At 45.0% G+C, this 26,974-nt stretch overlaps 1 protein-coding gene across 1 annotated transcript in view; it reads right to left on the bottom strand.

Annotated features, from left to right (window-relative positions):
• Positions 1-26,974, bottom strand: part of LOC306920730 (transcription initiation factor TFIID subunit 4) — a gene marked incomplete at its 3' end in the record, with an annotated part of 119,229 nt that overhangs the window by 45,907 nt on the left and 46,348 nt on the right. Inside the window, exons 10-12 of the mRNA XM_079497579.1 lie at positions 23,157-23,287; positions 20,175-20,300; positions 12,706-12,762 (exon numbers count right to left, since the gene is read on the bottom strand). Of these exons, the coding sequence (XP_079353705.1) occupies positions 12,706-12,762; positions 20,175-20,300; positions 23,157-23,287 (314 nt within the window). The remainder of the gene's footprint in view (positions 1-12,705; positions 12,763-20,174; positions 20,301-23,156; positions 23,288-26,974) is intronic.

Raw genomic sequence — 26,974 nt, 5'->3', positions numbered from 1 at the left:
TTAGAGGGAAAAAAAGAGAAAATCATCCTTTTTTGTGTTGTTTTCCTTCTCATTACAGCACTTTGTAATATTAGAAAACACACAGGAACACCAAAGGTATTTTTTCTTTTCTTTTCTTCTTGTAATATGTCTTCGGGAGAAGAAAATAAAGGGAGTGGGGAAAAAAAGAAAAGGAGACATTGAAACTAGCAACAACAAAGCAACAAATAAAAGGCATTAAGTAGCCTGCGCAGTGTGCACGTTAAGGACCTCCACAACAGATTTGTGATACGTGACGATTATACTTTTATAATTTAAAATATCACAGCTGTAACACTTCAATGGAATAGTTAGTGGAAATTATACTACATCAAACTACTACTTAATAATGTATAATATAATAATAGATAGTGGTTTAGAAAGGTGGTTCTCAAAGTGGACCATCTGGGTTCCTAGAGACCTGCACGGGTCCATTTAGAAGCCCCTTGTTCTAAACGTACCCGTGCAGGTCTGTAACTCTGAGTCTCAGAGTTATAGGGGACGTAGAAATTAAAAAGTTTTAGAACACTTTTCTGGCAGAAAAGAATAGAAATAGTATTGTTATTTTAATCGATATGGGGGAAAAAAACAGTAGGCCAGGGAAATCACTACCTGGGATGCATAAGATAGCAAGGAAGTGTACTGCACTTTACAGTGTGTACAGTGAAGGAATGGGAGTACTGTACACCACGGGGGTATTTTGGACGTGCAGGGTTTCGTCTCTAGACCTGAGGCAGGCCTAATGGGAGAGAGTGGCTCTTTGAGGAGAGCAGTTTGCGGAGGGCCAGAGGTACAAGAGGCCTGTGAACTCCAGATAGATTCCTGCTAACACTAGCGGGCTGCTGCAAGGTCCTCTGACACACCAGCTGGGCCTCTCTCCATTGGACAGCTGGGAGGTACTGGCCAGCGGGGCACGGAGCGTGGGTGGATTCCGGCGTGGTCTCTCTCTCTCTCGCTCTCTCTCTCTCTCTTTCTGACCCAATCACCTGTGTGTGCGGAGGATGCTGAGCTGCAAGTGCATTTAGCCGTGCCTCATGCCCATTAAGCAAAAACAAATGAAATTATTAAAATAACTTAATATTCACACACATGGCCTGGGCCATGGCTCAATGGTCCAGGCACCTTGGCTGGTAATCCAGTCTGGCAGTGTGCCGCGGGTTCGACTCCCGATCCCGACGGCCTTTACTGCATGTCTTCCCCCCATCTCTCTCCCCATTTCCTGTCAGCCTACTGTCTGTCCCTTCATAAAAAATATAAAATAAAGGCGAAAGCCACAAAAAAAACATTAAAAAAAAATATTCACACACATAGGCATTCTGTTATGCATGCGACGGCGAAGCAGGTATAGGGGGCTGGACGATTAGGACAACAATTATACGTCCGATTAGAGAGACCGTTTGGAGACCAAAAGGCGAGGTTAATGCAATTCTCTCTTTTGTACATAATCGTTTGTATTTGTTGATGATATGTTATACTGCATTAAGCACATCTTTTGGATTATTGATGATGATGATTTTTGGTCGAAAAGTTTGTTTTTATAATATTTCTTTTAATATTAGAATAGAATATATGGTATTATATAATAATATGGTTTCATTGTGCTAATCGGTGTCATATCTTTGGTCAAATGGTTTTGTATTGGCTTCTGTGATTTTACTGTTTTGTGAACCTCAATGATGGGGAGATGGCAAGTACAATGTTGTGGTTATTAACCCTTGTTTATGGCGAGGAGAGGGAATGGTGCAACAGCTGACCCATTAAGATGTCTGAAGAAATTGCCCAAAGTTTGACGATTACATAATTAAAACATTAAAACTCAAATTTAAATTATTTTCAATTAATTGTGTAGCCCCAGAAGAAGGAATATGTTATTTCTGAAAACGGTTATGTCACAGCGCTATGGAGTCAGAGATCAGATGAAAACGGTTATGTCACAGCGCTATGGAGTCAGAGATCAGATGAAAACGGTTATGTCACAGCGCTATGGAGTCAGAGATCAGATTTTGGTTTATGGATGTTCATGCAGTCGAGGCGGTCGTATGTACGGCTCTGACCTTCAGTTAGAGCAAGGCAAGATTGGAAGTTGAATGAGGGTAGATTGCATTGGCGTTCCACATTATAAGTATGTAACTCTGAGAGTGTACAAATGTAACCAAATAGACCGATAAGGGTCCACTTGGTTCTATTTGTACACTCTTAGTTATGCTGTCCTTGATTTGTTTTTTATTGTTCTTTTGAGAAACACTGTGCTACACTCAAAGGAACAGAGCCTTCATTAGTATCGTGGGTTACACCTAGCCTAACCCTAAGCCAATTACTTTCCAATATGGCTGCCGTGCATAGCGCCTATTGGGGCAAAACCATAGAGTATATAAAGGATAGAGACCGAACTGGAGCGTTAGCCCCCCCCCCCGCTATTCATTTCAGTGGAAGTTGCTTAGTGGCGTTTTGAAGCACCCGTAAGACTTCCGGAAGTATAATTATAACTCAATGGCTCGAGCGAGCGGAAGTTTAGCCTAGCCTAGCCCCGGACCTCAATTTTGAGGTCCGGGCTTTTCACGTGACGTCATGAACGTCCATCCACTTCCATTAAGTGCTGCAATTCCACATTTCGCCAGTAGGTAGTGGCATCTTCAACGTTGGATAGCCTTACTGGGGGCTTGGGCAAAACCAGCCATTGTGGAGAGAGAGAGAGAGAGAGAGAGAGAAAAGTAGAGTAGAGTAGAGTAGAGTAGGGGAGGGGAGAGGAGAGGAGAGGAGAGGAGAGGAGAGGAGAGGAGAGGAGAGGAGAGGAGAGGAGAGGAAAAAAATGATGTAACAACAGCCTCCACAGGAAATGTGGGGTCATGGACACCCATGAGATTGAAAACAATGTACTAGATGATGCCACAGTGGCTGTACATTGGCCGGCTATACTATCATTTTTGATACAGTTGCCACCCAACTATTAGAATGAACTTTACTAAAAATATACAATAGTATAGCTTCAGTATGTTTGACGGAAGGTGCTTTATGTGTGTGTGTGCGTGCGTGCGTGCGTGCGTGCGTGCGTGCGTGCGTGCGTGCGTGAGTGTGCATGCCTGCACACGCGTTTGTGTGTGCATGAGCGAGCATGCCTGGTTGTCCATCATTAATTCTTCCCTTATTTGCATAGCCACAAATAGGGGACTCTACACTAGACACTGATTAGAAGTAAATCAGATAGGTTACTGTATTGTATTCAGGCATTAATTACTGTAACTGTTCGTCATACATTTGCATCTAGCCCTCACCTAAACAAATACACGACAGGACAGATGAAAACATGAATATACATGGCTAGCAATACTATCTGTGGCTAACCATATGACACAATGTTTCATTCATGTGATATGAATGCAATTACACATATCATCACTGCTGTATTCAATCATGTCAGAATAATGCAAAACTGTTGGTTGGTTGGTGACCTCATATTCAGCACTACATTGTGAACCATTTTATGACTGTAGTTGTTGTTAACTGTTGAGAAAAGCTAACAATAAGCTTCACACATTTTACTATACTTACTATTACTACTAATAATCAAAAAGCAAGGTTTTATTGATAAAATGTTTATTCATTTTCGATTTTATTGATTGATTGATTATATTGATGACACATTGTGAGCTGGTTGGTAGATCAGCTATTTTCTCAGTTATTTTTTATAATTGTTCATTAATCGTAAACGAGGAAAGACTTTGAAATAATCATAATATTGATGTTATATTGTCCAGTCTTTATACCATCTACTATCTAGCAATATCATGTACCAGTTGCTCTATCGCACACACACACACACACACACACACACACACACACACACACACACACACACACACACACACACGCACACGCACACGCACACGCACACACACACACACACACACACAAATTATAATTGGGATTTTCCAATAACACATTTACGGTAAATAATTTATGGGTTCGACAAATTAGATCCTGAAGACGAGGCCTGAAACATCAGCGATCTGCATTTCACAGCTCTGTGTGTGATAGAGCTTCCTTCCTCGTCTCTGATGGACATTTTGACCATCTCCTCCCACAACAGATCTCTTAAGCAGTTCCTATAGAGAAGTATAATCTGAGTGTCTGCCTGTGCCATGCCGTTGCCTGTTGGTGGTAGTCGGCCATCAATGGTGGACCAAAGACCCCCAAAATGTTATGGTAAATGGTGCATTTATATAGCGCCTTTATCCAAGGCGCTTTACATAGATTGTGCATTACATTCACCCATTCACACACACATTCATACACTGATGGCGGCGGAAACCATGCAAGGCACCAACCAGCACATCAGGAGCAATTAGGGGTTCAGTGTCTTGCTCAAGGACACTTCGACACTAACTCTGGGGGAGCCCGGGTTTGAACTGGCAACCTTGCGGTTAACATCCAGCCACTCTACCCCTGAGCTACCGCCGCCAATATATATATGTATTTCGCCACGGATAAATAAATAATAATAATAAATAACAAAATAAAATGTACATCATTAAAAAGCTACAAAGTATCTTAAAAATAGAATACAATTGAAAATGTGAAAGGGCCATGGGGGTCAGAAAAATCAGCAGGGTTCAATCTCTTGGGAATGTAAATACGTTTAGCAATTTTCACGGAGGTCCAGCCATTAGAATTTGAAACATCTTTTGTGAAAAGATGCCATTTTGGCCTGAGGGTGGAGGTAAGGGGTCATGGGGTCACCGAAATCAGTAAGGTGCATACTCTGAGGAGCAAGAATGCCTTCAGCAGGTTTTATGCCAATATGCACAATATATTTTGAGTTATCTTGTGTTCATGTGGAAATCTTGGCCTGAGGGTGGTACTAGAGGAAAGCCTATGGGTTAACCCAAATCAATATTGTGGCATCCTCCGGGGAGCATGAAGTGCACATCAAATTAATTTGCAATTTAGCCTGTGATTTTCAATATACAGTATCTGTGGGAACAAAATGTTGGACCGACTGACAGACACTGCCACCCTTAACCCATTAAAACCGGGAAAGTGACTGTGTCATTTTAGATTTTTTCGTTGGCTATTGGCTAACAGTATAGCTGCATAACCCGCTTTCCACGATATTTAATCCATGTTTCTCCCCTGCGTAATACGCTAAACCCGCTATTTGTTTTATGTGTTTAATCCGCTGTTTTTTAAATAATTAAAAACAAATAGCGGATTCGGACCTGGTGACGAGGCCGTCGCGTTATGATGACGAAACTGGAAATCGACCCGTGCTCTGGGCTTTCTGGGAAAATGAGTTCAATGCAAGTGAACGGTAGTTTCAACTGGACTCCAGCATCCCTCACTGCTTGTTGTTGTTCCGGATCGCGACGGTGGAATATTTTTCGGTTCGACAACAAGCCATGGAACTATTTTCAGGGGGATTTTCATGGATCAAAGGCGCAAATAAGGCGTATGCTCCAAAGGTAATTAAACTCGGCAGCCTCTGTATATGTCACTTTTTAATCTAAAGTGTTAAAAATAAAAAATAAAAAGAATATTGAAAGTGTAAGAACTACTGATTTAGGAAGCATTTGTAGAACGGGCCTCCAATCCGGTCTTGGGGTTAAAGTCTCACCAGTAGCAGGGTCACATCTAGCTGTGCTAATATGATGTTGATTATAATCTTATCATGTACCTTACTCATATTTATGGTTTGTTATCTCATGGCTTCCTTTATGACCTTGATATTGTTCAATGTGCTAATGTTTTTCTCTCCTTTGAATTGCTTTGTAAAACAATTCAAATGAGGAATTCTTATACTGTAAAATTAATATCATGATACAATGTGAATACTGTGCTGTACATTACATTACTACGTAGTATGGGTATTGGGTATTAGTGTGTGCGTGTGTGTGTGTGTGTGTGTGTGTGTGTGTGTGTGTGTGTGTGTGTGTGTGTGTGTGTGTGTTTGGGGGGGGGGGCTCTAACTAGGGCATTTTATAACAATTTGGAGGGTACCAAAGTATAAAGTCATTACTGCATAAATTTACATTGTAATGGAAAAATTACACTTACTTCTTTGTTATTTTTAAAGCAGTGAAAGTGTAGTTAATAACAAGATATTCATCTGAAATAATAATGGTAAAATATTAGCAGCAGAAAATAACTAATAATAGCTTTTGCAAAACTCTAATCAGAGGCATTTAGAGAGATGTGTTCAGAGCATTATGTGTTTGTATGTATGTGCACAGTGCAGCGCATACTAGGCCTACAACCTGCAGCAGGGGATTGAAAACGGTCCTGTCCATGTTTCTGTCTGTTTGTCTACAGTATTGGCAATTCATTGATAAAGTGGCTTAACGACTTTTCACAGTTTAAAAAAAAAGAATAGCCATTTGGCCCTGTCTATGTCTTTTTACTGTCTAAATATGGTATATCATAATATTAGCATATTCTCCCAGTCCAGTGTGTCTTACCCAGACACCTGTAACTTAACTTCAACTATAGGGACTGTATAGAAAATGATAAAAACAGGGCCAGTACAGTGAACAGTACGATACAGTACATCTGTGCATCTAGTCATATGTCTAGAAGAATAGAATAGAACAGTCCCCACTCCCCAAAGTTTTTTGTTTATGCTCTTTTGTCTATGCTCTTTTCTGTCTGTCTGTCTGTCTGTCTGTCTGTCTGTCTGTCTGTCTGTCTACATGTATAATGCACTTACGTGAAACACACGCACGCACGCACGCACGCACGCACGCACGCACGCACGCACGCACGCACGCACGCACGCACGCACGCACGCACGCACGCACGCACGCACGCACGCACGCACGCACGCACGCACGCACGCACGCACGCACGCACGCACGCACGCACGCACGCACGCACGCACACACACACACACACACACACACACACACACACACACACACACACACACACACACTCGTATACCTGGGACAACCAGGGCCTCTGGCTTCCCAGGCGGGCTCACTAACCACTCAGTGATGGCTGCCCCCAGCCTAAAACATTACACTACACTGTCCGTTACTGACCAGTGACCTTTTGACCTGGACTCTGGCACAGCTAGCACCTTGAAGGGTTCTTGCACACGGACTGCTAGGATGTACATCGACTCAAATACGCACGCACGCACGCGCACACACACACACGCACACGCACACGCACACACACACACACACACACACACACACACACACACAGACACAGACACACAGACACATACATACACTATATGCACAGTATACGAATATCAGCACTGAACTATAAATTAAACTCAAAGTTCAGCAGCAGCTGTTATAGTGGGTAAAATTATCCCACTATTAAAACAACATTACAGGAGCTCTTGGGGATAACTTTTAAAAGAGGAAGCCTTTTCCACAGCCAGCTGTAGAAGAGGTCCATTTGTCTGCTCTCCCGTTCTCTCTCTCTCTATCTCTCTCTCTCTCTCTCTCTCTTTGTCCTTCTCTTCTCCCCTCTCTTCTCTTGTTCACTCGCTTCCTGTGTCCAGTTGCGCCTGCAGACGGGGCTGTGATGATGAATCTGTGGCCGCAGTGTGTCTGTGTGTCTGACACTGTGATGTATCTCTGCCGGCCCGCCCTCTCACCATTTCACACTCTCACTTCTCCCTCCTCTCTCTCTCTCTCTATAACACCTTTTTTCTACCTGGTTCTCTCTCTTTTTGCTCTCTCCCTCCCCTCTTTTTTTGGCCTCCCTATCCCCTCTCCCTCCCTCCCTCCCCCTCTCTCTCTCTCTCTCTCTCTCTCTCTCTCTCTGACAAAGCGTTGCCTGGCATCCTGCCTGGGTGTCGGTACAGACAGGGTGAGTGCAGACCCAACAACAGCAGCAGCAACAACAACAGCTAAACAGGAATTGGGCTGCTCGTTTTTCCCATTGATTTTCACTGGGGGCCTTTCTGAAATAGCTCATCTGACCTTTCGGCCAAATACCATGTGAATGGAGGAAACAGTGGCGCTGGACTGCCTGGCTTTACCCTCTCCATGCTAGAACTCTCCTGGCAACTATGCCAGACGGGGACAGGGATGCTGTTGGGTAAAATTGCCAGTCAACGGCAGATACGCAGACAGAGAGTGCGGCTAGGATTAATTAATTACATTATGTGAAGAAACTGCACAAATGGGAGAAGAACAGGTTTCTTATTCCAGTACCCACAATCATCGTATGCATTCATTGTATACATGTAGGTTCATATCCAGGTGCATTATACTGAAGCGTCTCAAATCCAACCATTTTTTTTGTTAGCCTGCAGTGATGGTAGCTATGTGTACTATTTCTTCATGAGTGTATCTCTGCTTTTAGCAGAGCAGAAAAGGTTAAAGCGGCACTATGCAACTTTTCTTAATGAATAAAAAGTAATTTTGTGCAATCTGTATAGTATAGTACCGTATGTTAATACCAGTAAGACACCCTGAGGGTGAGAAGCGCCCTCGCCCCAAAGGGCGCTGAAACAACAGGTCTGGGAATGCCCATATATGGAGCTTTTTTCATTATTTTTTATAATTATTATTATTATTATTATTATTATTTTACGTTTTCGGGCCAGGTAGGGCGTAAAATGTGTGCTAATTAGTAAGGTCTAGTGGGGCCTCAGGCCAGCCGAGTTAGGGCCCAGGTAGGGCCACGCCTTCATTTTCGGGCCTGTTGAGAACTATAGTTTTCGCCGGCTGCGGCTGCACTAATAACTTTGGGCCAGGCCCGTCTAGAGTTTGAATGGACAGGTATCAGTCAAAAGGGAGACATGGAAGAGGAAGGACGGGTGGGGAAGGATCAACATATGGAATGTCAGAATAGGTCGGCTCCATATATGGAGCTCTATATGAAGTTGCTGGCCGGCTCCATGCATATCTAGGTGATGATCCAGTCTTCTCCATGTACGGCTATCCAGGGTTTGATGAGGTCAGTGTCGTGATCTTCATATATGTAGACGGCCATATATGGAGCATGTCACGAGGCGTGATGGACTGACAGCCATATGTGGAGCGTGTCACGAGGCGTGACGGACGGACAGGTTTTAGCATGACTGACAGGTTTTGCAGGTTTTCATAGTAATCTGCGACCGTAGTCGCAATATACAATTGGGGTGGTTGTATTTTGTCCGATTGTGCATGGCGGAGGAAACCATGCAAGGCACCAACCTGCACATCGGGAGCAATTAGGGGTTCAGAGTCTTGCTCAAGGACACTTCGACACTAACTCTGGATAGAGACTGGATTGAAGGACGAAGATTATCTGCAATATGTAGCCTACAGATAGAGCCATCAGGTAGAAGAAGTATGGATACTGGTTGGATACGTTCGGAGAGTAACTTCATTTGAAATTAATTGAGCTTAAATATCAATTTTATCACAATTGATGTATGTGTAATTGTGCCTTCATGCAGGCCAAGTTCTTGCAGGGTGACTGAATTCAATTCTGTGGCTGGTTCTGTTTGCACGCTCCTGCGGTGCAGTCAGAGCCAGAATCAATGCCTACATCTGCAAGGCACACAGATGGCATTTGAATTACTTACTGTAAACATCAATCTGAAGGGTCACATAAAGTCACACAGCCATGTTTGTTTTTCCCATTTCTTTCTTTTTAGAACATTGTCTTCGTGGCACTCGTATGTTTATTTGTATAGGACAGGGAAGAGTGACAGTGGGCGCATAAAAGACGATTAACACGGGTCGTGAGCCTGACTTGATTTTTTATGGGTCGTGATATAAATATCCCCTTTGTGTGTGTCTTCCATAAAGAAGCTGGTGCAAACGTCTAATTTCTCTTTTGGGTCTTGCGCTACCACTGTATGTGGTCAACGTATAATATTACCCACTTGACTTAAGCCCTATTTTGTTATAGACAGACAGACAGCAAAGCGACAGCCAACCAGAAGTGTGCTTTGGTCTGAAACAGGTGTGGAGTAGGCGTTCAAAACAAAGGATCTATCTCCATACTCAAACCCAATTAGCCGAAAAGCTCAGCAGCAGAAACTATAGAAAAAGTGCTCTTGGAGCCCAGGTCTACACCAGGTCAGGAAAGTTTGTGATGTTTGGAAAAAATGTGCATCCTAGTGGCGCTATAATAGGGCAATGTTAAAAGTGTGTGCGTGCGTGTGTTCTAAAAGAGTGGCCAGGGCTCATTATCCTGATGAAATGTGTGCAGATGTGTGTGAACTGCCGACAGACAGACTCTGCAGTTCTCACACCCACACCCACACCCACCCACACAAGCGCACAGTGCCGCACACGCACATGCACACCCACACACGCGCACATGCACACGCGCACAGTGCCGCACACGCACACACCCACACACCCCCACCCACACACACACACACACACACACACACACACACACACACACACACACACACACACACACACACACACACACACACACACACACACACAGCCAACAACATCCCCTTGAGCCAGGTGGGTGATGATGAAAACAGGAGAGGAACAGAGGGTGGGGGCTGGGGGAGGGAGGGTGTGTGTGTGTGTGTGTGTGTGTGTGTGTGTGTGTGGGTGTGCAGGGGAAGGGTGTACTGGATGTGGGGCGCAGTGGCCTCTCCACTGGAGCGCCCGCACATGCATGGACGTACAAGTGCGACCGTGCGTGCCCGTAAGAGTGTGTCTACCTTGCGTATGGATCAATATAAACAACCATTCATTCACACCTCTTACCAAAGCTATAAGCTGCCAAATGTCAAACAGTGTGAATTAACATAGGAGTGACCCTGGCTGGATGCATATGAATGGCCCATGTTGTGACCTGATAAGTACTAGTGTAGGCATACTGTCAGATGTTCTGAAGCAGTCCAAAGAGAATGTTTGGATAACTTGGAAGTTGGATTCATGAACTAAATCAGTGGTTCCCAAACCTTTTCATGTCAATGACCCCAAATTAACACTAATTACCCCGCAGACCCCCATTTTAAAATATATGCCAGGGACCCCCATACAAGAAGATTTTTACGGCTCTAGCAGTAAAAGAAAGAGTCAAGCAAAAGAGAAAGAGTGTGTGTGTTGGCAGGAGGTCTGGGGACCGGTTGGCTTTCTCCTCCTGTCTGTCACACAGTAGGGAAGCATATCATGAAGTAACAATTACAAACCCCCTCATCACACACACACGCACGCACGCACGCACGCACGCACGCACGCACGCGCGCACACGCACACACACACACACACACACACACACACACACCCTTTTCAAATTTAAAATGAGAATGAGAAGACGCATGCATTTCGCGGCGCGTGAACGCTCGCTCGCCACGTTGCTTGGCGAGGAGCTAATCTGTCTGTATCCAGATGACAAGCGGCCTGCCACTTAACAGGGAGGAGATCCACTTTGATCACATGCCCCCTCCCTCCCCCCAACCCCCACACACTCTCCCTCTTCCATCCCAAGTGCCCCCAGGGTGGACCTATCACGCAGCCTATTACATTGCTTCATTTGCATATGCAGGGGCTTATGGGCATATAGAGCTCGAGATCCAGCCTAGAACGTTCCTCTAAAACCTCATTTAGAGAATGGTTCATCCCGTTGAAAGATGCAAGAGGAGAGCGCCAAGATGGAAATGTTTCCATGGATGGCCGCAGCCATGTGCCCTGTAAAAGTACCCTTGAGCAAGACACTGACACCTGCTTGCTGGCTCGTTGTGTGTGAGTCGCTATAACGAACGGGCTCACAAAAAGCCCCCCAAAAAACAGCGTAGAGCAGCATCAAGACGAAAGGAGAGAAAGTTAGGAGAAAGCCTCTCTCTGCCGTTGAAAAAGTTCCACCTCAACAACAACAGGTGTGGTTTATCTTCTGCACTCCTAGTAAAAGATCTCTAAAAGCTGAGGGCAACAAGAAAGAGGCAGGGAGAGAAAGTGAGGAGAAACGCCCTATGCGCTAGTCTCTACCGCAAGAGGTGTTGATATGGTGTGTGTTTCTGTATTACTACCCGTTTCCTAAACTTTACCATTCCCACTCTCTCTTGATCCTTATTACTGAGTCAAGGACCAACTGAAGTTATTTTTTGCACTTCAGGAGTAAACAAAATAAGGGGCGGTGGTGGTGGGGTGGAATTCAGTCTTTCGTACACAATGTTAACCAACCACTAAACAGGAGAATGGTCTACAACTTCAGCATCCCGCTGAGAATTCACGTGCCATACGACATCACTCCTCAATAAAAAGGCGGGACTAAAAACAACTTTGTGATATCAACCAACAAGGCAAACCGGCTGCCTTTCTACATCAGTCGCAGCACTTCTGCCTGAGCTCTCATGAGGTAAAGTTAGGTTATTGCTTATTTTAATGCAAACAGTTATTACAGAAAAAGTGCATCAGTGCATGCTGTGAGACACTTCGGTTCACAACTGGATTCCACTCTATACCCCGACTACCCCGTATACCCACCAGCCTACATCAGAACACCGAACAGCAGTTACCAGTTAGTAAAAAATATGACTGTCACAAAAGGAAGAAGAGGAAGGATGAGGACAAGGGGTGGGGGGCGTGTATAAAAAATTCACCCCCTTTTTACACACATCAATCAGCCCGCCTGAATAATTCCTTCCAAAACTTTTTAAGTCCGACTTTTTAAAATGGCATTACATATGTAGTAGTGGGGCATGAAAAATTAATACGCAGGAGTCTCTCGGAAATGTCAAGGGTAATGATCTCGGCGGCGGCTTACCTCCTTGGCTTTCTGTTTGAGCCGCGCCTGCTCTGGGTCCTCTTGCCTGGAGCGACTCTGCAGTAAAAAGGGGGAGGCAGAAGAAGAAGAAGAAGGGAGGGGGGGTAAAGACAAGAGGTTAACAGCTGGTTTAAGGAGACCCCTCATCTGTTGCGGCCACCCTGTGAAAAAAAAGAGTAGAAAATGGGAACAGGATACAGGGAGGGGGGTGGATGGGGGTGTCAAGGACAGCGTATTTGAATTCAGAGAAGTGCAGCGGAGCGACACCCCCAGGGGCTGCTGCCCTTTAAACCCCCCGCTCCAAATCCAGCCCTAAATAAGCCGCCCGAGGGCACTTCTAATCAAAAGAGGTTATTAAAAATTCTGCACGAGCCAGCACACACACACACACACACAGACACACACACGTGCACACGCACACACTGTGTGTGTCTGCCTATACTTTGAGGTATGTCTCTCTTGTGTCTCTGGCATCTTGTCCGATGAGGTGTGTGTGTGTGTGTGTGTGTCTGTGTGCGCGTGCGTGCGTGCGTGCGTGCGTGCGTGCGTGCGTGCGTGCGTCCCTGGCGTAACAACACAGCACTTCTATTTTAATCAGGAGCTGGGATCTCGGTGAATGTGATGGTCCCTGGGAATCCTTCGCCACACAGCCTCATGTTAGACTGACAACTACAGACTTAAACATGACTGGCTAAACATGCCATACACACAAACCACACACTGAATCCACCATACACTATTCCAATTGTGGCCACAGTCCTGACAGTGTATAGAGCGTCGCAGTCCCGCCTCCTACCCTGGCCCAGGAAATGAAACCCAATGCATTTTCCTCATAGACATTTTTTTAAGTATTTATTTAAAGACGGTTACGCCGCGGACAAAGCCAACTCGAGTCGTGACAACTCATGACAACACAAACAATATTTTGGACCAAACAAATAATTACAAAGAAGAAAAACAACAACAAAAGTGTTGTAACCTGCCGTTTTTTTCTTCTTTCTAATTATTTGTTTGGTCCAAAATATTGTTTGTGTTGTCATGAGTTGTCACGACTCGAGTTGGCTTTGTCCGCGGCGTAACCGTCTTTAAATAAATACTTTAAAAAATGTCTATGAGGGAAATGCATTGGGTTTCATTTCCTGGGCCAGGGTAGGAGGCGGGACTGCGACACTCTATACGCTAGCATCAGCAAAAGTGTCAGTCCGCCCCCTCCCCGTTTCTTAACCACTTAAACCCTACAGTATATATTTCGTGGGGGGGAGGTCCCCCAGGGATCTATACGTGGCCCCCACCATTTCTCCCCTCTACATCAAAACACTTCACAGAAAATAGCCGATCTAATGGGCTGCGAGGTTGTAGATTTTCACCATTTTCACCGATGCCATAATGGGCATGCCTATTATGGCATGCCCATTGGCCAGAATAGGGTCCATGTGGTTAAGTGGACATCTCTCCCTCTAATTTGCCTGATATTGCTTTTGTCCAAATCCTCATGCTACACGTTCATTTCAAAATCTGCATGGACTTTTCTCCTCAGCAACTCTGTTCTCTGCCACAGTAATGCAATGAGAAAACCGTGGCCTTCGGTTCTACTCCGAAAGACTTCCCACTCATTGCCTCATATCTCTCTCTCTCTCTCTCTCTCTCTCTCTTTCTCTCTCTCTCTCTCTCTCTCTCTCTCTCTCTCTCTCTCTCTCTCGCGCGCGCTGGTACGGTCAAAGAGCCCCGTTCCCCTCACACCCTCCTCCTCCTCTGCTAATTGGCTTTAAATATATCAGGCGGTTCACGTACTGGTCGGTATCTCAACTAAGACTAATGCGTTTGCCCTCCGGTCGGCCGAGTGCATCCCTCTAGACCCAGTCATATTTTAAATGGACGACAGTGGGAGCGAGGAGGGGGGGAGAGAGAGAGAGAGAGAGAGAGAGAGGGTGGGGCAGGATTATTTTAGCCGATCTCTTATTCAAGGGGTCAAATTAGCGGCCAGGAGCTCTTGAGGCGCGGGCGGGAGGGGGGGAGGGCAGCGGTGGGAGGCTGATGTGGAGGGGTGGCGGGTGATGCAGATGGACTGTTTACAAAGGGCAGCGGTGCCACTGGCACGCTTTACATCTCCTCTGGCAGCTGCCCTCGATTCCTGCATACACACACGTACATGCGCACGCGCATGCTCCACGGACACACACACGCACACACACACACGCACACGCACACGCACACACACACACACACACACACACACACACACACACACACACACACACACACACACAGGTTTTGACACCACATTTGCATCACCAGCTGTGTATGGTGGAGGGGATCCTATAGAGAAACAGCACTGGACACCTGACCTGCTGTGGGGGTGACAAACTGACATGTTGAGCCATATACAACACAGTATGGCATCCCCCTATAGCAGGGGTTCTCAACGTGTTTGGCTGGGGACCCCTGGAAATGCTTTGTCCATGTCTCGCGACATCATAAATTAATACTGAAACCAGATATAATCATTAAGGAAAGTTTATGCATGCACTATGTGTACTATGTAAACTCTTAATTTAACTCTTAATTAATTTTCCAGACATTCAGTTACAATAAAATAATTTGGGGACCCCCCCAAAATAATTTGGCGACCCCCCCGAGGGGGGGCTACATATTTAGCCCCATGTTCGAATGCCCCCGCCCCCATGTCAAAAATAGCTAAGATCACTAAAACGCAAGAAAGCTGCAAATGAAAAAAAGCTTTTACTTTCTCTAATAACAACCTAAAACATGAACCTTCGTTGAAAAAAAAAAGTTGTCCTTTAAGGCTTTGCGAGGCATTGCAGAGTGACCCGCGAGGCAAGCGCACGAGTGCCCCTGCCAAGCAGCCTTGCACGCTAGCGAGTCCAAGTTGCCACGCCATGGTGGACGGAATGGGTTATCACATGAACCCAAATGAGCTCTACCTCCTCTGTCTCTCCACATCGTCTTAGCAGGAGAGGGCAGGGTGCATCCCTGATCTACTTTGTTATGCTATCCTCCAAACCAGTTGCTCTGGGATTGGCTTGTATGGCAAACTTTATTTGTCAAGCTGCATTAGAGCTACGGACCTACGGACGGCTGCAATTCGAAACTGGCCCCCGTAAAATCTGAATCCCCCCCCCACCACCCCCCCCCCCCCTTTTCCCCTCACTGTATATGTCTCTTTTCCCTTTTTACCTCCTTTATGATGAATTCCTGTTCTGTTCTTTGACTATATAGTAGTGTATATCTGTACGTCTAAATGTTTTGATGAATTGAACATGGTGGACCCTCTTGTAAACAAGTGTAATGCTTAATTGGGTCGTCCACTCACAGTTAACAGTCTTTGTATTGAGTTTGTGCTTGAAATGTACTGTAATTCTGCAAACTGTTAATAAATATTTCAATCAATCAATCAATCAATCAAAAGAGCCTATTGTATATGTATACAGTGTGCCTTAACCACAAGACCATCGCGCCCCAATCTTTAATTCTAAATGGGCGAAGACAGCTTCTATAAGGCAGCAGATTCCTGTGCTTCTAGTGTTATTGCCAAGGGGGCCGGAGTGGTTAGAGAGCATTCTGCAGTCGAAACCAAAGATAGAAAGGCCCTATACAGTACATGCATGTAATACTTGTGTGAAATAAGGGCCACTTTTCTGCTTCCGTCTGCTTTAATAAGGCTCGTGTCATCCACAGGGCTGTGAGAGGATCCCCTACGGATGTGCAGTGGAAGAGAATTAAAACTGTAAAAAAACAACTTTATTAATCCTGCTAATGAATGGAGCCTTTCACATTAAAAAGTAAACAAATAAATAAGGTATTTTAACCGAGCAGAACCGAAAGGTGACAATGGCCAACTAAAAAACCTTGCAGCTCCAACTTTTTATGACACAGTTTGCAGAGAAGCTGCTGAGATTATGCCTTTTTTTATGAACACAACCAAACAAATAAAGCTAGGTAGCGTTTAATAGCTTTTCCTTAGGCGAGACTATGAAATTCAAAAAAGAAAGAAAAAAAAGTCAAAGTAAGAATCGTAAAGGTTAGGTCACTGTCTGAGTGGGCAGTATTCATCAGTGACACGGTTTTGTAATATCCTTTGCAGGAAGGGCCGAAAAGTAATAATGCAATTAAGACAGCGAGGTTTGCCGCAATGAAGATCTTTACTGCAGGACATTGGCACCATTCAAAATTAATTAAATTAAGCCAGCTTTCAGGCTAATGTTTCACCACAGGGCATTTTCATTCGCAAAAGATTCTCTTTTTCTCTCTCTTTTTTTTTTAAGTTGCTGGTGATCTCTTCAAATTTATTCTTCAAATTATAGTTACAGGTGCATACCTGCATACCCAAATTAAATCACCAGAAATCAAAGAAGGGCATGCTGCTCTGATTTATACTTGGACATGCATTTAGTTTAGCACTGAAACTATACCCGATCTACAAGCTTATAGATCAGCTATTTTCGGTGTGAGACACTACTAGCACACAACTAAGTATACATCTGGCTTTAGTGAGACAGTGTATAGGAGTTATCCTGTCTCGAGATGTCCGATATTAAAGGCGTAGTGAAATTATTTTTTCACACTTTTAGATCATATCCGTGGTCATCATATGGGCATACCTAATACCTGAAAATGGGCAAATTCTCATTTCTGTGTTTTTATATCAAAAGTCCATAACAATATTTTTTTAATTACTTCCTGAAAAAGAAAACGTGCTGTGTGATGACGTGTAGAGATACACATCGATAAAAGCCAATAAAAATGAAGCTCACCTGTTTAATTCCCCATATCTGCGCATCCGTCACAGCTGCTACTGATTACAGAAATCCTCCGTTTTTATTCCCATTCAAGATAACATCCAGACAGTGTATTACTCGGTTTCAACTTAATCATCACGCTAAAATATGTATCTGAAAACATTATATGGTAGAAATAAGCCACATAACAGTAAACTGGTACAGCTGGCCGACTATCTGACTTGTAAACAAACACACACCATGCTCCTGCGTATAGCATAGCTACCGTCCCTAGCTACCGTCCCATCACCTGAAGGGATGCAACGCTCTGATTGGTTCAGAAACTTCAGAGCGGTGTTTCAAGTTGAAACCGTCTGAAACTTCAAAATAAAATACCCACCATTTCCGTTTCCCTAAACCTTTAAAGGTCTGGTGACCTTTTCTAGGTCTTCTGACCTCAATTGCATCCAAAAGAACGATTAAGTGGAATTTCTGTGGTCTGAAGCCTCAAAAAGTGCTCTGATTTGCCTGTGGACAGTGATGTCACGACCACTAATCCATTTGGACATCACAATAAAACAGGTCTCCACCAGGGCAGGTCAGGTTGTGGCCTCCTGGTGGCGCTATAATAGGCCAATGTGAAAAGCGTGCCATTTATTCTTACGCCTTGGATGCCATCCATTGGATGATTTGAGGCATTTTGTTCCAAAAATGTGTTTTGCAAAAATCCACCTGTTGGTGGTGCTATAACAGGCCAATGTGCAAAAGGGTGGGATATATTCCTCAGCCTAGTAGGAAAGTCTGTGAAAGATTTCACGTAAATTGCACACTGTGTTCATGATTTCAGGCGTTTTGTTCAAAACGGCCAATCCTGCCATGAACTTAGCCAATAGAGCACCGAAGTCTGACGTCACTTTCAGTAGAGGGCGCCAATACACAGGTTCATGTATTTTTTTAGTTGCATTGAGATCCCCATAGGGCGATTTTAGGTCGCTTATATAAGAACTGTGTTTGAAAAATAAACCGACCACCCCGGCCTTTCTGTCAGGGGAGTGGCTGTGCGTCGTTAATGATGTCCATTCATATTTGATACAGCCAGTTTCTGGAGAAAATGGAATTAATGTGGCCGCAAAAGCCTTGAAACTACATATGAAGGCAATGTCGCTGCTAATATACGTCACGCCCAGCTGTCAACACATTGCATTCCTGAGATTCCTCGTTGACGTAAGCTCAGTTGGTGGTGACTCGACTCGTACTAACCACGAGACATTAACAACTCATTCCATGCCACAGGACGCCTTTGGACGCCTCCCCTTTAAATATCAATAAAATAAAAATAAAAATAAAGGTAATTAACATTCAGTTTCTGTTGTGCGACGGGCAGATGCAGCCACCCGCCTATACCGGAAATGTAGTCTCTGGGTTGTTTCACTCGTTTTTTTGTTACTCTTTGGGTATATTTGTACATTTCCACCTTCAGTCGATGCTTCAAACACAGTTCTTATATGAGGCGATCTAAAATCCCCCTATGGAGATTACAATGCAAATAAAAAGTAGACGAACCTGTGGATTGACGCCCTCTACTGACAGTGACGTCAGGACTTCGGTGCTCTATTAGGATGGAATATGAAATATCTGACAGATCCGTCTTGAACACATGACTATAGAGATAGTGTGTAACGATTTGCGGGTTTTTTGGACAGAATCTGGAGGAGTAATAGCAAAAAAAAATGTTTTTCAAAATTGGTGGCCGTTCTGGAAAATTTGGGGCAGAGGTTCATCGTTGTCATCTAGGGAGTGTGCGTGCAAAATGTGGTATCGACCGGGTTAACGGTGCCGGAGATTAGCTGGTAACGGACGGACGCACGCACGCACGCACGCACGCACGCACGCACGCACACACACACGGACGGACGGACAGACAGAGTGCAAAAAATACCCTCTCCCCATGCCTTCGGTCTGGTGGAGACAATACAATCACTGTCACTAATGCTCAGTGAGAGTGAAAATCTTCCTATTTTACTTTCTGACAGAGATAGGCAGATATCTATAAATATGTACAAGGTTCTATTTTAACACATTTTCATGTGGTTTAAGGTGTCAAGACTTCTCTTTGTCCCTGCCCTGTTTTGGAGAGGATTGTGTTGTGGGACTGTGTGTGTGCGTGTGCGTGTGTGCGTGCATGCGTGCGTGCGTGCGTGCGTGCATGCGTGTGTGCGTGCGTGTGTGCGCGTGTGCAGGGACAGAGGCAGGACATGAGAGGCCTGAGGCCTGGAGCCCGCGAGGACACACTAAGGTCAGTCCATCCACTGGTGTCACACTCCAATTCATCTGTCAGAGCGACACACAAACACACACACACAAACTAAAATACACACATATACTGCACTCTGTACCGGTGAGACACACGCGCGCGCGCACGCATGAACACACGGATGCGCACACACCACACACACACACACACGCACGCACGCGTGCGCACACGCACATGCGCACATGCACACACACACACGCAAGCAAGCAAACATAAACAAAAACACACACACATACAGGCAAACATTTGCTAAAACACACACATGCAAGCAAACATGCACACGCACGCACGCACGCACGCACGCACGCACGCACGCACGCACGCACGCACGCACGCACGCACGCACGCACACACACACACACACACACACACACACACACGAGGAACAGAACAGGGTGGCGGGGGTGCCACTAACTTACTTTAGCAGCCTTCAACAGGATTTCTCTCTCTTGTTCATCTTTCCTCTGTTTCTCTATTCTCTCCAGCTGTTCAAAGAACTTGACCTGGGAGCGGACATCTGCAGACTGCTCATACCACTCTTCATCCTGACACACACACACACACACACACACACACACACACACACACACACACACACACAGAGGTGAGAAGAAATATATCACACACACACGCACGCACGCACGCACGCACGCACGCACGCACGCACGCACGCACGCACGCACGCACGCACGCACGCACGCACGCACACACACACACACACACACACACACACACACACACAGCGTGCGTGTCTGTGTGTGTGTGTGAAATGTACAGTGTGACAAGAAAAGAAAAGAAAAGAAAAGAAAAGAAAAGAAAAGAAAAGAAAAGAAAAGAAAAGAAAAGAAAAGAAATAATGCATGAACAAAGTGGCAAAGAAAATAAGAGAAACCTCTTATCTCCATATTTTTTACTTTTTGTGTTTTCTTTTGTGAATTAATGGCCTACTTGATCATACTACAGGGTCTCACTAAAGTATCAAATCTTCACGCCACTTTCCAAGTTTGTACTGCCTGCTACTTATGCCATTTCTTTAGTTGAATCCTGAAAACGAACAGTTTTGGACATTATTGTCCAAGGCTTTCACCACAGAGGGAACAATCGTTGATTGGAATGCTGCTGGTGTTATCACTGCCACCCTCCATATCTAATATTCCTTCCATTAACCACAGACATGCAGATTCACACACATGCAGGCACGCACGCACGCACGCACGCACGCACGCACGCACGCACGCACGCACGCACGCACGCACGCACGCACGCACGCACGCACGCACACAAACATAAACACATTATTTATTAAATAAAAATAAACGTTAACTGTATATGTTTTTTTCCAGAGACAGAGACGATTTACAAGACAGTCTAATAACGCAGCATAGCTTCCCTGTGACATTGAAAAAAAGGCTTTCAGACAGTTAGCTAACATAATTACCCGTTATCTGGCTAACTGGCCTGAATTACCGCCTAACATATAATAGCCTGCATCTTAGAATGTCAGTCGAAGATATTTCTTCCGTCTTTACTGTAGTAGGAGAATTGCTTCCATATGCATATATCTTGAACAATGCGCTAGCGCGACAACATGAGCTTTGTGTTTAACTTGCACTTTATTTACACAAACGTATCACTTTATGTGTTGAGTATCTCTCGTCTCATTGGAAAGACATATAGCGACAAGTTAAGTTTAGTTGGGAAAACAAAGTATATGGGTCATCAAAATGTTAATAGGATAATTGTTTATTTCATGAACTCTATGTGAGCGGCGTGCATATGTGTCAGGAAATCTCCAAAGCATCTCCGTTCTCCCTCTCGTGTTTTACTTTTCTTGCTATCAGTCACAGTATCGCAGATCCTATCTCTGCCTCAGTGTGTGTGTGTGTGTGTGTGTCAGCGCAAGTAGCACCGCACACGAGAGGGAACACAGATCAAGGGGGTCTCGTCGCCAGTGCTCTCTCTCTCTCTTTCTCTCTCATCCTCCCCTCGCGCTTTGTTCTGCCGCTGAGACTGCACTCCTGCCATAGCTGCCGCCGTTGAAAAAGAAAAACCCTGCTTTCTCCTTTTCAGGGCCACCGACACCACAGCAGTGTCTCTTTCTCTATCTGTCTTTTTCCGCTGATGTCAACAGAGTGGCTTCAGAGAGACGAGATGGCTTCACGCCTCTCACACGCCTCATTTACAAAACCGCAAAAAGGAGGGTGGGGGGGGGGCAGGAGTGTGCAAAAGGAGACGGGGGACAGTGGTAGTAGCATCGCTCATCTCCCTCCCCCTCCCTCTCTCTTTCCGTCAGGAAAGAAAACACCTATTCAAAGTTTTTTCTTTTTTAAAGTTCCGTATTTCTCTGTTTAGTTTTATGTTATGGGACAATCCGAGGCTGGGTTCTTCTAAATTTCAATGGAAACCAATGAAACGTGGTTATTTATCTAAACAAAATAAGATATAAACTCGCCACTGGAGACTGAAAACTTTAAGAAGCTGTAGCTGTTCAGACATCAACCCGATGCTTTTTGAAAAATGTATTTGTCCCCGTGATCGCAAGCCTAGCCAGAGGTTTCAATCTCCAAACAACAACAAATTACAAACTCGGGACAATGGATAAACAGGATAACATTGACCATGTTTATCAACTGGAAAATAAATGATGATTTAGTTGTTCGGAGCTGGGACATGGATCATGTACAGAATTAACTGGCTGCTGTGCCAATTTATAATCATTATAGCTTATTGATAAAGAAAGACATTGGAAATGTCAAGTCAGCTGGTTGCTGTTAGCTCAGAGTCCGATCTGTCTCGCTGCTGTGCATCTGTTTTGCTGTATTTGTATTCTACCACTCATATAGAGAAAGTTAGGTGCCAGTGGACCATCGCTGAGTGGTTAGTGAGCCCGCCTGGGCAGCCATTGGTTGTCCTAGGTACAATTCCAGGACAGCCCAGCAATGTGTCGATGTGTGCCCTTGAGCAAGACTCTTAATCCCTAATTGCTCCCTGAGAATGGCTGCTCTGCACTGCTCCTAGTAGTTATGGGATGGGTAAATGCAGATAGAGGACACGCACGCACGCACGCACGCACGCACGCACGCACGCACGCACGCACGCACGCACGCACGCACGCACGCACGCACGCACGCACGCACACACGCACGCACGCACGCACGCACGCACGCACGCACACACACACACACACACACACACACACACACACACACTCATGTTCCTGACACAGTCAACAATTAAGGATAAATGCTAGACATGAAACTAGTTGATTGGGGTCGTCATGTCAATTTGATTTTACATGACGTTTCCATGGGGTTAGGGTGTGTGTGTGTGTGTGTGTGTGTGTGTGTGTGTGTGTGTGTGTGTGTGTGTGTGTGTGTGTGCACGTGTGTGTGCATGCTTACCTTACAGGAATCCAGCCTGTGCTGTGCTATGGTAGAGACCTTCTCCACCACAGTGCGGAGGCGAGACTGGGTGGCATGGGCGATGAACGTCACCGCTTCCATGGGGACCTCAGTCACTCCAAACTTCTTAGCTGTCAACCACAGAGGGCACGCACGCACGCACGCACGCACGCACGCACGCACGCACGCGCACACACACACACACACACACACACACACACACACACACACACACACACACACACACACACACACACACACACACACACACACACACACACACACACACAGATATACACCCATACACAGAAGAAAGAAAAATAAATTACTACATGCAATTAAAATCCCAGAATACAGGACAGATCACAGGGAAGTTAATTTGTTTGAATACTTGGTACAGTTTCCAGCAAAACGCCAGCATGTTGCTCTGTTGCCGTGGTCCTGCTAAATGCCTTTCATGTGTGTGTGTAAACATCATTGACCATCTCCACTTTGAGGATAACATCGCTTTCCTCGGAGCCAAAACCCCCTCTGAAGTCACATGGAATAGGAGGACAGACATGGTGAGGTTTTCCGTCTGTTTTTTAAAACCTTCCTTTTAAATATGCCATTAACATAATTTTATCCCTGGCAGCCCTTTTACGTAAACCACACCAATTATTTAAATCAGCCGCACAATATATATACTTCTCATACTTCTCGCCATCTCACATCTTGAAAGGCTCTCAATGAATCCTGTTATCCGGGATAATTAGTGTGAAAATATGAAGAAAGGAAAATTCTCTGGGTCTGTCTGCAGCGAAGTCAAAAGGTAAACCTTCCAAATATCTACATCTGCTTGCTGAAAAATACGATATTTAGCCGATTATTTTAGAAAAAACTTGAGGGAGAGACAGAAGAGGAAAAAGCCTTGGCTCGCAGCGAAAAAGGCCGTTACAATTTACCACATTGAGTCCAAGAGACTGTCATAGAATTCATGAACTTTATTAGAATTAAAGTTGTAGCATTATTTTCATGGCATTACATTGTAATGTGTTGTGCCAAATAATGGCTGTAATATTAACCAGTCGAACCCTGGTGTCTCTATAATGGGCATGTCATCATATAATAGGCAAATGTATTCAGTGAAAATAATGGGTTGTGAGCTTGTATACCCATAGATCGTGTGTACAGGGAGGGAAAAGGAGGGGGGCCAAGTATAGAGCTCTAGGGCTCTATACTTAGTCAATGAAGCAATAAAGTAATCGATTCATGCTAATCTAAAATATGACTTATTTGTTAAAGGAAAATAATGTAAAAAATATATACAGATAAACGTTTTACTGCAGAGAGTCTCTACCTTGCACCTGCACTATGAATATTTTTTTCTCTCCCATCTATGAAATACTGAACCCTCTTGTGATTTGGGAAAACGTGTCCATATTGGTCCAGAGAAGAAAAAACTGGGAACGTGGAGGTGTGTGACAGGGTTTATGAGCTGGATTTGAACCTGTGACACGGCGAGCACATGGCATATGGCCAGGACCGGGAGAGAGCCATTTATCATCCACTCTCAGCCATCTGGACCAGTGCTTTATTTTTGACTAAAGTTAGCCTCATCCAACTGCCCCTCGTGTGCGGCAAGGCAAGACAACTCACTGCACTGCACAACAGTCTCTTTGGAGTTGTCTGTGCATGTGTGTGTGTGTGTGTGTGTGTTTGTGTGTGCGTGCGTGCGTGCGTGCGTGCGTGCGTGCGTGCGTGCGTGCGTGCGTGTGTGCGTGCGTGCACACGCTTGCAAACATACGTGCTTGTATGTGAGTGGTTGTGTGGTGCGCCTGTGTCTGTGTTTGTGCACGCACCTCTGTGTGTACAACTGTGTGTCTACAGGTATGTTTGCACGTCTATACATGTGCGTGCATGCGTGCGTCTATGTGTGCGTGCGAGTGTGTGTGTGTGTGTGTGTGTGTGTGTGTGTGTGTGTGTGTGTGTGTGTGTGTGTGTGTCTCAGTAGAGTTAGCCCTTTGAGGTAGCAGTGGACTATCATTTACTTTGAGGGGCTATTCTAGAGAGCCCCAGCTGTGCGTGTGTGCTGGTCCCCGCTGGTCAGGGGGGACTCTGTCTGTTTGTCGTTCCTACAAATGAAACTGCCCCCCTCAGCTCAAGGACAAGCCTGAAGGATTATGGGTATAGAGGGAGGGGCTGGTGTGTGTGTGGGGGGAGGGGGGGACCATGGGGGGGGGTATTGAGGATGGGAAAAGGAGGGGAGATAAATAAATACAAAAGATAGGTGAGGAAAACAGACAGAGACCAGAAGACAGAGAATGGAGGGAAAGTGGAGCGAAGATGAGGAAGGGTTATGAATAAAAGACTGCAGTGGTGAGGGGGGAAAGTTAGGTGAGGAAATAGAGAGAGAGTGAGAGAGAGAGATAGAGAGAGAGAGAGAGAGAGAGAGAGAGAGAGAGAGAGAGAGAGAGAGAGAGAGAGAGAGAGAGAGAGAGAGAGAGAGAGATAAACAGACAGGCAAACCATGTACAGATAGAACTAATGCATGACGAGCCTAAAGGTCACAAGGCCACATTATCCAACTCTGGTGTCCACCTACCGGCACCTACCTACCTACCTACCTACCTACCTACCTACCTACCTACCTACCTACCTACCTACCTACCTACCAGCGGGGGCAGCAGAGGGCAGAGGTCAAAGGAGGGGGGCAGAACAGACCAGAAACAAGTGAATGTCATAGTCGGTCACTATTTCCATTTCGCCCTCACTCTGAATCTGAGTCTAACTGTGTGTGTGTGTGTGTGTGTGTGTGTGTGTGTGTGTGTGTGTGTGTGTGTGTGTGTGTGTGTGTGTGTGTGTGCGTGCATGTGTGCGTGCGCGTGTGTGTGTGTGTGTGTGTGTGTGTGTGTGTGCGCGTGTGCACGTGCCTGATACTTTTGAAGCTTTTGTATGAGGCTGGGGTGGTGTGATCAAGTTTGGAGTTAATTTACGAAAACAATAAAATAAAAATAAAAATAAAATATGGACATACGGGTTTCTGCCCGACAGCAACGATACATATAGCGACATAGGTTCTTCAGAAATCCATTAGGATTTAGAAGGCATTTTGCAGAATATGCCCGGGGTCTTAATGGGTGGATGCAGAGGCGGAGCAGCCCAGGACGAAGCAGTGTGTGAGGCTGAGTGAGAGCGGAGCTGGCAGGCTGGGGAGAGCCTCCCTGGACGGCTGTCAGCTGGGAGCGTGGCTCCAACACATCACTGACACAACACAGCTACGCTGCTGCCACTAGACCAGCAGGGGGCGCCCCTGCCTCCTGCTCTGCGTCATGCTGAGCGACCTCTTTTATTTTATTTTATATATATATATATATATATAAAATACACTGAATTACGTTAAATTCATTCCATCCAAGGTCTGCAGGATGGTCTAAACTCTAAAGACTGAGGTCAAGAGTGGCAAAAGTTATCAAACGAATCGGGGTAAACAATTAGCTAATATACTTATAATATTTTTTTCCTGTGACACATATTTTAATTTGTGTATGTATTTTTTGTATGATGAAAGAAAATACAGGGTAAGTGTAACCACTTACGCTGTATTTTGATATTATTCGACTAATCAACACAATTATCCATAGAATAATCACTAAGAAAATAGTAGCAGCTCTAGTGAGGTCTTGGCAGGGGTCAATGGGCTAGCGATAACAAAGAACATGGAGTACTTAAGTTTATCCTCTCACTGCTAGCAGTAAGGAGGCTAATAAAGACATTATCACATGAGTGGCCCCCATGTGAGACAGCTTGACTCTTTGATTTTTTCTTTCTATTGATTA

This window comes from Electrona antarctica (genome assembly GCF_951216825.1).
Source record: "Electrona antarctica genome assembly, chromosome: 3".
In the NCBI taxonomy this organism is placed as follows: domain Eukaryota; kingdom Metazoa; phylum Chordata; class Actinopteri; order Myctophiformes; family Myctophidae; genus Electrona; species Electrona antarctica.
This window is presented reverse-complemented; position numbering and strand designations above follow the sequence as displayed.